This window comes from Thunnus albacares, chromosome 12, assembly GCF_914725855.1.
Source record: "Thunnus albacares chromosome 12, fThuAlb1.1, whole genome shotgun sequence".
NCBI classification, from domain to species: Eukaryota; Metazoa; Chordata; class Actinopteri; order Scombriformes; family Scombridae; genus Thunnus; species Thunnus albacares.
Genome location: NC_058117.1, coordinates 6,704,563 through 6,719,867, shown reverse-complemented (window position 1 = coordinate 6,719,867; position 15,305 = coordinate 6,704,563). Strand labels below are relative to the sequence as shown.

At 40.4% G+C, this 15,305-nt stretch overlaps 1 protein-coding gene across 5 annotated transcripts in view; it reads right to left on the bottom strand.

The window, feature by feature from the left end:
* slc6a9 (solute carrier family 6 member 9) overlaps nt 1-15,305 on the bottom strand; it is a 112,971-nt gene that overhangs the window by 65,322 nt on the left and 32,344 nt on the right. For 4 of the 5 annotated variants that reach the window (XM_044368881.1, XM_044368882.1, XM_044368884.1 and 1 more), the window contains one exon: nt 10,166-10,460. In XM_044368881.1, coding sequence (XP_044224816.1) covers nt 10,166-10,195 — 30 coding nt within the window. In that variant the 5' untranslated portion in view covers nt 10,196-10,460. Of the gene's footprint in view, nt 1-10,165; nt 10,461-11,812; nt 11,931-15,305 lie in introns of those variants that run through there. The other variant, XM_044368886.1, reaches the window with a different exon arrangement.

The following is a 15,305-nucleotide window of genomic DNA, read 5'->3' as shown; positions in this document are numbered from 1 at the left end:
TTTGTGTATAATTTAATCTTATCCACCTTGCATTTACTACCTGTTTTCTTGTACAATGTTGGTACGTCAAGCTGTGTTTTTTGATCACGCCTTAAATTCACAATATACTTCCATGGCTAGTTTCAAACACTTGCATTGTATTGGGCTAGTTTCCCCGACATGGGTCAAACTCTTTTCAATATGACCTGGCCCATAGCGGAAAAAATGTCACGCATAGCAGAAAGCAGCATCAACTGAGAGCGAGTTTTCCAGCCATGGGTATTGTTTGAACAAAGGGTTGTTAAACCCCCTTAATTGAGATCCAAATTTTTGAGTCGGTCCCTCAGCTTGATCTCGGCTTAAATCCACAGGACCACCAGGTTTCTTGCCTGTGATGGCAGCTATGGCAGTGGAAGCTAACTATTCTCTACCCTATCTGCTCTAATTTCCAGGCAAGTTATCGCTCTCCGAGTCTTCTGCTGAAGACAAACCCTCTGCCACCACTAATGTTACCTCTTCTTCCTCTTCTTCATCATCCTCCTCATCCTCATTATTCTCCATGTTTAGCATTACGATGTCCTCTACCACATTAGCATACTCATTGCTGGAATTAGGAGTCTATGGATCACCACTGACATCATCCACTCTCCTTCGTTATTTTGCGATAACAAAAGTAAAGCAGTCCATAATCAGCTAATGAGTTTTATCACACTAGAATGTACAAACTTATTGTATTTCACCAAATCGATTCAACACTTGTAGGAACTGCTAGACTAGTAACTGCTAGACTAATGTTAATGTTATCACACACATGCGCATACACACTTACATCAAATCACAAAACAAGAAAGGTTAACGGTCATCATCACTTACATAAATGAAAAATATGATTTCATAGTTTAGTTACATATAAGTGGGTCCAATGTGTTCATACATTTTTTTTTATTCCATAAATATTTTTCACCACAAAATTACTGGGGTTTTGGTGGGAGGAGAGGCCTAGGGGGGCTCCGAATTTTTCAGGGGGAGCTTAAGACCCCGCTAACCCCTCCCTCCCGCTGCCATTGGAGCCAAAAGTCGTGTCTGGGCTTATTACATCCCCCTCAATCTATATACAGTATCTGTTCCTTACAGCAATTAGGTTAATTTCGCTTCACCTCTCGTTAGCTCAGCATGCCTGTGATGGGACGTCTGACTGTGACAAAGGCCTTGAACTGAGGGAAGCATCGATAAGCCAGACTTTCTCTCCCCTCCTAAGCGGTCCACATGAAGGAAGGCTTTAAGAGTGGACGGCAGAGCAGTCAAGAGAAGATGGGATAAGAAAAGTGAAGCGAAGGCAGGATAAAATAAGGGAAGGGAAGAGCAGTGAGGAGAGAACTTCACAGGGTTGAGGTTGACAATAGGACAAGCACTGCAGGAGCCACAGTGCAGAATAAAAGGAAAGTAGTACAAAAAGCTCAGTTTTGCAACAGCAGGTTGGCTTTGTCCATTGCAACAAAAGGACAAAAATGTGTTGAAGCGCAGTTGGAGAGAAAATCAACCTTTCTTGTTCAGTCCAAAACAGCTAGCTCTTTAATTGGAAGTGGTGGGGGGGAAGTGTGTTTCAGAAAGGAAAAACATCAGTTTCAAAGCGAATAAAAAGGAGACAAGAAACAGAGTGATAAAGAAGAGATTGAAGGGAAAAGGGATGATGAACAAGATTCAAATCAGCGAGTGATGTTTGTCCACCGGTCCAGCTGACCTGACCTGACCACTCTGGACACCCAGGGGAGAAAGACAAATGATGGAGAGGAAGACAAGAGACTAAAAAAGAGGGAACAGCGAGACATTTCCAACGCTTGGTTTAACCTGAAGTTTCCATGATAATTTCTCTACCCATCCCCCGACCCCTCATCCCTCACTGCTATGGCTGGGAGGGCCCCAGCTGTTCGGTCTGTATAAATAGCGTGAGGCTTCGGCCCGGACCCCCGGGGAGACCGGGGCTCATTGGAGAGAAGGCATGGGAACAAATCGGGCCGGAAAAAGCACACAACATACACATTTTGACAAACATATGGGACCATTGCTGGGGATGAAAGTGAGGGACATGTGACTGAAGTTGGTCTCACGTGGCAGAAGTCACTGTTGCGCTTGAAATGTGACAAAAGAGGAAGAGCGAAAAACAGAGACAGACAGAGATATGAAATATGTCTTCTTCATTTATTAAAGCGATGAAATACCATCCAAGATGCCACTGCTTCATGCACATCATCAGATCCTCTACTAGGTGTATGAAAAAATCATTCATGGTCACATTACAAAGTAAGTTTTTCTCTCTACCTATGGACCTGTATGCAACAGCTTTACAACATCTCTCCATAAAACTAAATTAACTGAAGCTGAGGGTCTTTTCGCTACCTTCATCGCCCTTCTAAAAGTTTAAATCCAGTCAGACACCAGGTGCTAATGGGTGACTTTCTGCAATCTGATTAGACTGTGAGTGCCTTGTTCAAAAGCACGAGTCCCCTTTTAAACACGCACTTCGCTTTGTTAAAGTTCAAAGCTCAGTCATTGTTCTGACAATGTACCCATCTGAGACCCAGTATTTCCATAATTTTTCCTCCACTCTGAATGCAATGCAATCACATCAGTGAAGACTACCTTTTCCATGTAGGCTTATAATAATTTCAGTTTAATACACCACCTAAGAAACAAAATACAGAGTGAATGAGCTGAATTTTAGGTTAATGAATAAATGTTTCATACATTTTCTCTTGTTTGTTAAACATATTATCTGCACTAATCAATAGTTTTATTATAACAATGGATCAAATGACTATGTGTAATGTGAGAGGAATCACTAGTAGTGATGAATCCAAGGCAGATTTATGACCCAGCTCTGCTCTATGGGTTGTTTTAGTGTTTTTCAGCTCATTGTTTTGATTTTACAGCCTGCAACTTTACTGCTTTGGTTCACTCTCCTGCTTCTAGTGGACAAGTTAACTGTCTGGAAAACATGGCGGAGCATTTAGTGGCTAAACAGCCACAAATTTCCATCAGAAGTTGGTGGAGACCAAAACAGAGCTAAAAGGAGAGTGAATATTGGACTCACATTCATCAGGGGAATAGAGACAACTCCAAATGAATGCAAACCTTGCTCTATATCTCCTTGATTTGTAAACAGGTTTGGTAACACGTTCACCATAATAACTTCATATTGTGATAATATATCACATATGTATGTTTTTTTTTACATCTTGCTCTGCTGCCCCCAAGCGGGCAATAAAAATCAAATAAGGCTGCTTTAAAGACATGTTCTAATATTCTGAAAATGAAAACCCCGCTTAGTAATCATGATCACATAATTCAAGCCAGGTTACCCTTAATTTTCAACTTTCAATGCCAGCTGCTTATAGGACAGAGATGCAGCAAGACGAAATCAACTGTATGTGAGAAAAACAGAACTCGATTAGAGCCAGTCTCATCCATTTTTATGTCTAACTGTATTGGTGTCGTCGCTGTCGGGCAGTGTAAAATAGGGAGAAATGTATATGGAACGTTACAGAAAACTATTAGGGTTTCTGCAGTGAGGGCGAGTCTCCCCCACTGTACATGGTCGACAGTCAAGCTGTGAGGATAAACAGTCAACATCAAAAAAAGTTTTCTATTTCATCATTGAGGCAGCCAGTGAGCTCGCTCTTCTTCCTTGATGACATTATTTTCCAAATAACAGCTGTTTTCCAGCAGTGGTGCACCTGGATCTGACATGTTTGCAAAGAGTCAACATGGAACTTTTCCATAATCTGTGTTTTTAAAAGCCAAAAAGCCAATACTTTATCAGACAGATGAACCCAGCAATGTTACAGATTCCATGTCTGAAAGGGGCTAAAGAGAGGAAAAGGCAGTGAGAGGAGGAAAAGTGATAAATAACACAGGGGAGGTGTGTGTCCAAGCAGGAGAGGGCTGTCCGGCCCTGAGAAAAGCAGATCCCCCCTCGTCCCAGGCTTATAGCTGCCATTCAACACTCACATACACACACAGAGGCAGGGAGCAGGTTGGGTTCAAGCGCAACAAATTACCTAAATATGGTTCTGAAAAGGCCTTTGAAAGGAGTTCTATTGGAAACCGTTGAATATGATAATAATACTAAAAGAAACGGGGGGAGATTTAAGAGCTCCGTTGTGTCGACACAATGTGAGAACCCTGTCCATAATTTCACCGACTTCAGGGGATGAGAGAGGAAGAGGGTGAAGTCCCCCTTTTCTAACTTACTTGTCTTTTTGTGGAGTGGGAGGGAGGGAGACCCATTAAACCAGAAAAAGAAGGAGAGAGGAAGAAAATCAGAAAAACGAAATTTTCAGCCTGAGTGGTTTTTCCAAATAAAATCTAAAGGTCCGAAACACAATGGAGTCGTTTTTTTTTTCTCCTTGCTGTGTGTGCGCATGTGTGTGTGCATGCGTGTGTGCGTGTGAGCGTACATGGGGGGTTGGTTGGTGGTGGGTTACCTTTTAAAGAGTGCCCAGCAGTGGACGTGTTTGGCATTTGTGGCTCTTGTCCCTCAATTGTACGTTCGCCACAGTGGCTGCCGTTAAGCTGACGTTGGGCGCTGCCTGTGCCCCGTATGGCCGCTTGTATTTTTTTTTTCTCCCTTCTCATTCAGCTGGTCAGTCGGGGGGTGAAATCAGAAACAGAAATCATGTCTGACTCTTCTACCCCCACCTGCCCTTATGGCTCTTTCTCTCTCTCTCTCTCTCTCTCTCTCTCGGTTCACATCTGTTTGTTGGCCTCTCGCCCCAGAGGCAGTCAACACGGTTGCTGAGCACTGCTGTTAACTAAACTGGCTGACTGGCAACTCAATATGTTTCTTACATAAGGACGGAGAGAGGGAGAGAAACTGTCTAGTTTCACCTGTAATAAATGTAATCGTATTATATGGAGCACATGGTTACCACTTTACTGACAATATACAGTTCCAAAGGGTATAAACTATAAAAAATATTTGGCAACATTCATAGATATGCACATTGAGTACAAACAAGTCCAGGCACAAGGAACAAACAAAACTTTAAAAAAGCATCCTCAATCAAAATGAAGCATGCCTGGTGGGTCCAAAATTGGTCCCTGGGCCACAATTTGGGCTGCACAGTACACTTTCAGAGCAAAAGTCCCAGCCTCGCGGCCATGAGTCACCAAACAGATTGTGTATTTGTTATTTTATATTTTAAAATAAAATGGAACAAGGGACAGTAGAATACTTCCCTTGCGTCTACTTTGCATCAAACAGATTGTGTTTGGGGTGTGTGTTCATCGTTTTGTCTGTTCAAACAAATGTGTGTTTTTGTGGGTTTATGTGTCTGAACACTTGTGCAGAAATCTCAACTATGTTTATGTGTATGTAGTATTCTCATGTGTGGACTTAATGTGTGCGTGGTCCATCATGTTTGAATGTGTGTGTTTGAGTGTGCATGGGTGTGTGTGTGTGTGTTCTGACCCCGGGGAGGTTGTGGGTGTGGGTTCCACTATTTCTTTCCATTTAGTTTCCACTTCACAGCCTACAGCACACATTAGCCACACAACCCCTGGGAAATGACACACGCGCACACACACACACACACACACACACACACACACACACACACACACACACGCATGCACTGGCGTGCACACACACTCGACTGTGGGGTAAGGACAGCCTTACAAAACCACATTCCTGTGTAATTATAAAGTGAGACTCCTGCATTATTACACACTGCAATATGCAAAATGTACAATGTGCATAAAAGACATTTTATCTTCATCATTAGCTCACATTTGGGCAGCATTGCCATAATGTTTTCGGAGATCTAGAAGAAATTTTTGTATGTGGACTAGTGTCAGATATTGAGAATCAGTTCTAAATTAAAAAACAAGGGATTTGTTAAGAAATGTGCTTTTTAGTTTTTCTTATGTATTTTTGATGGCAACGTCAAGACCTTCTGTCTTCATCACTGATTACACATCCATCAACACATATGTATAGTTTTTACAATATTTCAAAATTGTGCTACCGCTGAAGTGTGTTTGGCCAAACTTCACAGAAACCAGTGATGGATCGAAATTTATCCAAAGCACATACATGATTTCATGTAAGGGAAGACTGTCTAACAAACTATTCTTTACAGCATGGTATAAGAACGAAATGTAAGATAGTGAACTTTAAAATTTTGCATAGCCACAGCGAATATTTATATCGACCTTTATTCTACATTTTGATAAGTAAGAATGACAAAAGATCGCATCTTTAATGTAAAATGACATTATGCCCCAAATCTGCTGAAAATAAAGGGGCTTTCTGCTTGTACCAGTTTGGATTTTTACTTAAAAAGTATCCCAGGCATCAGAAGCATCATCATAACAACTGGAATTAAAGGTACAGTAGGTCCCCATCTTGTTTGTATCATAAACAGGCATGTGGATGCTGCTGTCATTTCACAACATTATCATTTTAAAAGATCCTTTCCAGACATGTTTAAGACATACAAAGTTTTCATCTCCTCCTTCTCCCTCATTAAAAAAAAATCAACTCTATGAATTTGCAAATATTGATTTCAAAATTGTAACTACTGGACACAAGATTTCTCCTTGGAAGGTCTGCTCTCTATGTGTGTATGTATCTAGTCATGTGTGCTAGTTTCCACGTCACACTTCCATAATTGGACCATTGATTTCTTAACTAGTGATCATACAAAATAATGCTTATGTGTACATGTTTTAAACAAGGTGAGCTCAGACAAACTTTGCCCCTTCAGCAGATGAGTGATGAATGAATACTTCATTCTCCACAGTGAAGAACAAACATCCAAGTGAAGCAACAATTAGAAAAACACATTTTTAATGGAGGGGGACTTTAATTATCCATCTGTCCCCCTTACACATTTTTGATGCATGGAAACAAGCTAACATTAAAAGCCTCGTCAATGTTAAACTTTGAGCAGAAGCCAGTGTTAGATGACTTCTTTCTCTATTTGGCCTTGATGGTGATGGAGGGGCAGCAGTGGTCTGCACAGCCAGACGTATGAACACAGCGCTCAGCACACAAATAAGCAAAACCTCAGTCCAACTCCTCCTCCTCCTCTCACATCCTTATACATACATCCAAACTGCAGACATTTTAAAGACAACAAGGAGAAAGAAGTAACTAGGGAGTGAAAACAAAGGGACAGCTATCAGTCCAATAAAAGCTTGTGCCAGGGCACCATCTGCTCATCCGTTCAGTGGAAGTGGTGGCTTCCAGGGCGGTCAAAGACAACGCAGGAAGATTGAGGATATGAGGCTGCCTTTGAACACTGAACAAGCGGGGGAATTAAGTTTGGAGCGAAAAGGTCCCGGCAGAAGGCTACCAGCCTGAGCCAAGCGGTAGCAGGAAGCGAGCGCCTTGTGTGTCACGAGATTTACGGTGACAGATCCATCCACCAACCATCTGGGCCAGCAGAAATAAATTTAACCAGACAGTAAAGAAAGCGCTACCACAAAAAAAAAAAAAAACTATCTTGGGAAAACACAACAGAAAATGCAATTTTCACACTCAACAGAGGTGAAAATTAGTGAATTAAACAAGGAATGACAGAGAAATAAATATGTGTTATGAATGTGGAACGATGGATGAGGAAGAAGAGAATGATACGGAGGATAAGAGATAGAAAAGAGCTGAAGAGGGAGGAACGGGACAAAAAGTGAAGTGACAGCTGGCGATGGGAGAGCAAGGTCTAAGATTGTGCCTGAAATGCTCTCTCTCTCTCTCTCCCCCTCTTTCACACACACACACTTTCTTTCATTCTTTGTTGATTCTGACATCACTGTCTACCACTGCTGAAGACAACGGTCCCAATCATAAGAGGAGAGTTTTGTTGAAGTGTGCATGATTGGTTGTCCACTGTCACTGCTGCAGTTATACAATCTACCCGCAGTTCTGTGACATGTTTACCTTCATAGATAAGACGTGTGTGCCTGTTACACCCTAACCCTGCCCTACTTTTTGAGGAAAAAACAGACACATTTAGATGTTATAAAAACAACCTAAAGTCAGAATCTGGGCTAGGAGACAGAAAAGTAAAGCTTTATGCCCTAATTTTTTTTTTTGGGTGGGGGGGGCATAGTTGTGCCTGCAACTGAGCCTAATTTGAAGACAAGCCTAAATGTAAAATCATTTCAATAGTTATTAATGCCAAGTCACATGACTTCTTCGTATCAATTTCAAATGGCTTTTTAATTTTGTATTTCCTGCCAAATCGAAAAAAGCGTTGGCCAGTGAACAAAACTTTCAGATCAAGAGAGCAAACAAAGTATTCACTACCTGCTGTGATGCCTAGAGCCAAATTAAATAAACCATCATTTACATTAGTGATAAGAAGAGGCTCTAGTCAAGACAGTGATACTGTAGAGTGGTTATTAGCATATCAAGTAATGATGTGGCAGTATTGTTGTCTTATGGCAAAGCTGCAACTTGCTATGAAGTTTGACATCATGCAGCTTTCCACCATTTAAGTCCATAATATACATTTTTCATTAACTGAAAGCACATTTTAAAAAGGATTGAACCTTGTTTTTTAAGATCATTGAAGTTTTAACTGCGGTGAAATTGAATGATTAATGCACTTTTTTCCTCAAAATGTGCGCTTTGTGTTTGAAAAGATGTTTCACAATGCCTCATGAATTCACACAGTAGTGCATTCAAACACTCAAGACTAATTACGAGATTAATTTATTAGTTGATGCGTTCACTCATTGTTGGACTATATATATATATATATATATATATATATATATATATACCTAGTGGCTCTGAGGAGTCATGGCAAACTCCTCTGAGTGGGTGAGGATCAGTGAAATTGTGCATACGTTAACAGTGAGCACATAAGGTACTTTCCAGATGTAGTTAAAAACAGGCCCAACCCTCCTCCAGCGAAACTATTCAAATCCTCCTCTTGTGACTATCACTTTTACTTTTGAACCTCACTGCCATATCTAAACATACATCTATCCAGCAGTGCCTAACTAGGCAAAAGCTTGACTGACAATCTGTCACTGAGCTGAAAACACAGATAAACATAAATAAAAAAGTTCTGAGAACAAGAAGAAAATCTCCATCCTCCGACCACCTTCAAATGTTGTTAGAGAGATCGAGAGGAGCGAGCAGGCAGGACTGATAACGTCGCCTCTTATGTTCAGACAGTGTGTATGCATTTTAATGCGGATATGCATCTCGAAAGGACAGAGAGGAGGAGAGAGAAAAAAAAATGTCATCGGGAGGAAAGCGAGGCTTCAAACAAGCGAGAATGTCAGAAGAGAGTCGGAGCTCCAAGTTTGTGTTTATCGCTGTCTCAAGACGGACTGGAGGACTTGGACTGGAGGGAGAGAGAGAAAGAGAGAAAGAGAAGTGACCTGACTGCCAATGACGCCAAACCTCTATTTATGGCTCCACCAACAGCACAGGCCTGACACTGACACATTTACCTCTTGACCCGATCTCTTATCAGCAGCCAAAAAAACTGAAAACATGTTTGCGTAAGTTGCAAAGATCAGGCTAATGGGGTACAGTAAAAGCAGAGTTGGGTAATGAGGAGGGAAGTTTCTATGACGTAGGTAAAGACAAACTTTGGGGATTTTTAGGACAGTGTTTAGTGGACGATGTGTACTGAGCAGTGCCGCGGTGAACAGCAGGTGATGACAGCTCTGTCAGCTGCACTAAAACACCAACACAATGACGACTAAGAAGGAAAGTACAGGCTTATTATTCAGAAGAAGACTTATCTTTCTTGTTTCAAAGATAAACAAGATTAAGATGTTGGCTAATTTGGGGTCAGCTGTAGGTCAGATGAAAAGTTAAGATCTAAATCAGAAAATTGTGAGCATAATATTCTTCTTTTGGGTGTTACTTTTAAAAAGGAAAACAACCAGTACAGTGAAACTAAAATAACTGGCCTCCTGCGGCTCAAACTGGGGAAAAGAGGAGGTGACTCAACTGGTGGTCCAGCAGCTGCATCCCACCAGTGCACTCTGAGATGTGGCTGCATCCATGTATGACATCTCTCTCTCTCTGTGTGTATATATATATATATATATATATATACACATATATATACACACATATGTACACTTGTATGTGTGTTACTGCTTTGAAAAGTGTGCCTGTGTATGAGTGTGTTCACTGAACAAGAGTAAAACTCACCAGGATCCCAGCAAACTGCTTCTCTTCCATCCTTCAGGACCTTGTCGGCAAAGATCCCCTGCCTCTCTGCTGCCGTCTCTGCCTCAGCTGCCTCTCTCTCTCTCTGAGATGGACTTGTCTGCCCCTCGCTATCACAGTTTGGACTTTTTCGTTCGTTCCGAGTGTCTTCGCCCCGTCGCGTCACTCTCTCCTGTTCCCCGTCCCTCCGCTGCCTCTTCTCTGTTGTTTGGGAGTGTAGCTGGAGTGGCGTCGACGCTTTGTGTTAATTCTGCCCTAATCCAGAAACTTTTCTATGCTGTGAAAAGAACATGTGACAGGCAGAGAGGGGTGGAGGGAGGAGAGGAGTGAGGGGGGGTTGGGGGTGGAGGTGGTTGGGGGGGGGGGGGGGGGGGGGGGGGGTTGAGGCAACACTTTTTAGTTACTTGTCCCCTTGGCCACGTTCAAAACAATTCCTCAGTCTTTGTACACGACCTGCTTCTTGATAAAAGATAAGAACACAAAATCTATAGTTTGTGCTCTGATAGTTTATTAAACTGAACTTAAGTAAATAAAACTTCTATGGAATCTGTAAGAAATGATGCAGAGAAAGAATTTAGAAAACATGTAGTAACAGATTTGCATTTTGTAGCAAAGCAGCTGCCATAACAAAGTGTCCTTTTGTGCAAAGAGATTAACTGTTAGGGGAATGTTTAGACTGCCCATTGACTACTGCTGTGTGAAAGCCAAACTGGAAAAGCACACTCAAAAACAGCCTGGATTGAGAAGACATTGGCAGAAAATACTTCTGAGAATCACTTCTGAGAAATGCTTATGTTGGCAACTTACATCAAAGTTTCATATCTGGTTAGTAGTTTTTATCCTGTCCCCTGTGATCAATTTGAACAGTAAAAATGAATAGTGTGACTTTTTTAATATCTGAAATTATATCAAAAATGAAAAATGATCAGTGGAGACTGGTGTTGAGAAACTCCTCCAGCATGAAGTGCTATGTAAAAACTAGGGATTCAACTCATGTTTTATCTTCATTACTGATTAATTGATCAATTAATTGTTTGGTTTATTTTTTAAAATGCCAGTCATAACTCCCCAATTTATATTCAATTTACAGAAATATAAAACAGAGAGAAAAGCAGCAAATCACATTAGACAAGCTGGAACCAGCGAATGTTAGGAAATTTTCAGTTAATTTATTAATTGATTACTTAAATTGCTTCAGTAAAAACTTTTTCTGTCATCTAATTACATAACTTCATTGGTGCTAATACTGTATACTGCAGTTCATGGTTGGTCTAGAAGTTTCAAAAAACAGTGAGGTCTCTAAGCTGTCATGTGTGGGCTGGAGTGTGTATAAAAGACTAAGTCTGGAACATGTCTCCCTGCATCTGTCTCCATCACTGACTCAATGAATAAAAACCCTAAACAGTGTACTAAAAGCATCCCAGCAAAAGGGAGAGAAAAAAAGTGGCCAAATATAGCCACCATTCAGTGTTACACACATACAAACACACGCATGCACACACTCTGCCTCTCACATGTACTGAAGCCTACAGGGACTCCAAAATGCCTTGGGACATCCATCATACACAGCACGCTGCACATCAATAAAAAGATAAGAAACAAAAACTGGGTTTAAAAACTGAAACTTACCATCCACGTTATGATGTTTGCAGAAGAACAAAGAGTAAACACCAACCTCTACATCAGAAAAACAGAATCAGTTCAACGGTGAGAAATTGACTGGTGTGTAGTGTGAAGTCTGATCAACTCAAAGTGCTCTGGATCTATCCCACTGGTTGACTCTACTAATGTATGTACACAAGAGTTGAGCCTATTGGGCAATCCCAGGAGGAGTGGCGATAAGACATTACATCAAACTCACCCTAAGACCTGACGTGTCTGTTGGCTCCTATGAGTGATGTTCCAGGGCCTAAACATCTAGTTCTGGGGCACCAGTCACATGATAAAACCTTGACACCGATTTGATTAATGATGAAATTAATAATCAGTTTGTATGACTATGATTTGTGCTTTTGGGGTCCCCTTTTAGCTTTACCTTATCTAAGGAGAATGCTGTGATGTTAGGCCACTTGGCTTACTATTCAATAATAAATAATTAACTGTCCCATTAGTTTTATCAACCACATTGCCAAATATACTCTGGTTCTAACTGGAATTTGCTGATTTTCTCAGCTGATTTCTCTGTTTTATATAATTTACAATTGAACATCTTTGGGGTTTGGACTGTAGTTGAATAAAACAAGACATTTGAAGATGTCCCATAACTTCTTAAACCCAGCTATTAGGCCTACTCTGTACTAGTAGCTGTTTCTACATACATTTTAAGCAAATAATTTTGACTAACCACCATACTCCGGTTTTGTATAGACTTGCATTTGTGTTGTACCCTCTGCTGGCCAATGTTAAAAACTACAAAAGTAATATTTCAGAGTAATCTAAACTTTCCCCTGTTCCCTCATTTCCCCCCATCAAAGAGTGAAAGTCTCCTATTGGTATTGGTTTATTTGTTTTAATTTGTATTTGGCAAGTAGTCAAGTGGCTACTTGTGTGACATATTTCCTGTTACTGCCGTAGTAACAGTAACTGTTAAGACTACAAGATTGTGGAGATTTATCAGAGCGGGTCACTGTTGACTAATAAGGACATCCCATCAATCATGCAGATACAAATACTGTAAATGGCACAATTGAGCTCCTATGATTTGCTGAAGAAAGAGTTAAACCAACCAAACAGTGATACAGTCACAGTAAAAAAAAACTCACATTCCGGAGCTGAGAAGAGAAATACAAAGCAATTCAATATTTAAATTATATCTAGAAGCAGGTAGGTTGAATTTCGGCTACATAAAAGAGACATAATACAGTATCGTTTTGAATGGTTTCTGTCTGATAACATTTTTTAAGAAGGAGACATGTTTCTCTAAATCTTTGAAATTCATCTTGACAGTGTTAGTCAGATAGCTTATGCGATATTAGTGTTATCAGTCCCATCAAGTAGAACAGATTAATTGTCAATGTTTGGTGATAACCATCTGTGGGGGCTCTGTCATACTTCAGTGTTTTTATATTAGTATTAATATTCATGCTAAATCCAACTTATGAACTTCAACTTCTTCTTGTCTGTAGATTATTGTCGGTCCTAAAACCAGCCTATAGGTGCACTACCAACAACAGCTAAACTGGTGCTGCGCAATACACTGTGGTGAATTGTATGGTACAGTTGGCTCTGAATATTGCTTCAAAGTGGTATAAAGAGAAGTGAGCATCACTGTGGGTTACGTGTATGTGTGTTGGTATATTTTTAAAGTGGAACACACCTGCCTACTACCTGACGATATGTGAGCACATGCACTGAAGTGATCAAAACTGCAAGTGTGGGTATTTGGATGGACCCTGTGTTTCCCTGCAGCAGAGTAAGAATATGCATCAGCCAAGGACTGGTAAGTGATGTCACCACCATATGGAAGTGCCTCTGTCCAACCCAGTATCATGGCGGTTCATGAAATAGTCACAAAATTTAATCTGTAGATTTGTGTACATGGACATGAATTTTCCATCTTTTCTGTGACACTCAGCATGACTTTCAAATTAATGTATTTCAATTGGAATCTCTTTTGTGCCTGCACCATGTTTTTTTTCTGTGAGTCAGGACACAGGAGCACAGAAGCTGTAGCCTATTGTTTTTTCTCATTTGTTTTTCTAAACTATACCCGCTACATTACTTAACATTTAATCACAACAAGATTTTATCCTGGTTTTTATTTCTTCATTTTAATTGTATCAGTCAGTGGGCGGACTGGAGGACCCACCACCCAGAAGTATTTTTCTCACTATCACCACGTTAAGGTTTTCTTTTAATGATATCTTCAACATTTCTCAACACAAAAACACAAAAGTGTCCTTGATAACTCAAAAATACTATAGGTTAATGTTAAGACCATCTATTTAATTATTTCTCCTTCAATTCTGAGAAATAGCCTTTTTTTTTTTTCACGTTGGATGACGTGGCTCATGGAGGAGCGTTTTGTTGTGGGCAATAGATAGACATAAACATAGATCATCTAGATGCAGTGTAATAACTAGTTTGGCTGTACTAGATATTTGATATATTCAGTAGATATATCTTTTTACAACCCTACCTTGCATACCAGAAGAACTACAACTGTGGTATAGATTTGTATCAAGCTGCATGGCGGGGCTCTAGGAAATTGTAGTTTTTGAAAAAATAGTGTTTTTCCTAGAATTGGAAGTTATAAATACTGAATTGAGAGTACACTGAGGGGCTTATGGGGATGGTAAACACATTTGTTTGATTAGAATTTAAATATCTAATTGTTACGTGGATGTAAATTAATTTTAACCATATTTGACCCATATTTGACAGTGCTCCCAATTGTTGACTACACTCACATGATAGCTGACGTCAAGAGCTCTCTACTGCAGTTGGTCCCACATCTGTACCCCTTTTTGTTGCTCAATTATAGGCTGTCAAACATGCACCGAGGTCAAGGTTCAAAGGTCAGTATTTCAAAGCAGGAGCCATTTAGAGTCTTCATACTGACATGTGTTACTCTTCAGGTCAAGACCTTTCAAATGATGTATTTGGTTTAGCTCTGTGACAAAGTTTTAATTTTCTCAATTCATGGACACAAGCCATCCAGGCCTAGTTTCAGAGAGCACTTTGAAGGCCCAATATATAAAATGTAGCTTTTTGTTTGTTTTTATTTTTTTTTTAGTGGAATTGGTGACCAAAATGAGTCACCTTCAGAGATTACAATACTGCTGACAATCTACGGCATTACTACAGGCTTGAAGGAAGGCCTGCAGTGCTTAGGTTAGGGTTAGGGTTAGGGTTGAAAAAACCAACCCGTTCTCCTTCCTAGGTTGCCAAATATCGACACGTGCATAGGCTACTATTTACACAACCCTAGAGATTTTTTTTGTATCTTTATGATTCTTGGATTTGGGATTTTATTTCAGCATGACGTGCAGTAGCACATTCAATCAGAATCTGTTTTATTAGCCAATGCAAGCACACAAAGAATGTGTCTTGGCGTTTGCTCCCAAAAAATGCAACACAGAGTGCAGAGTGCTTTATTGGATGACGTGGCACAGTATTAATA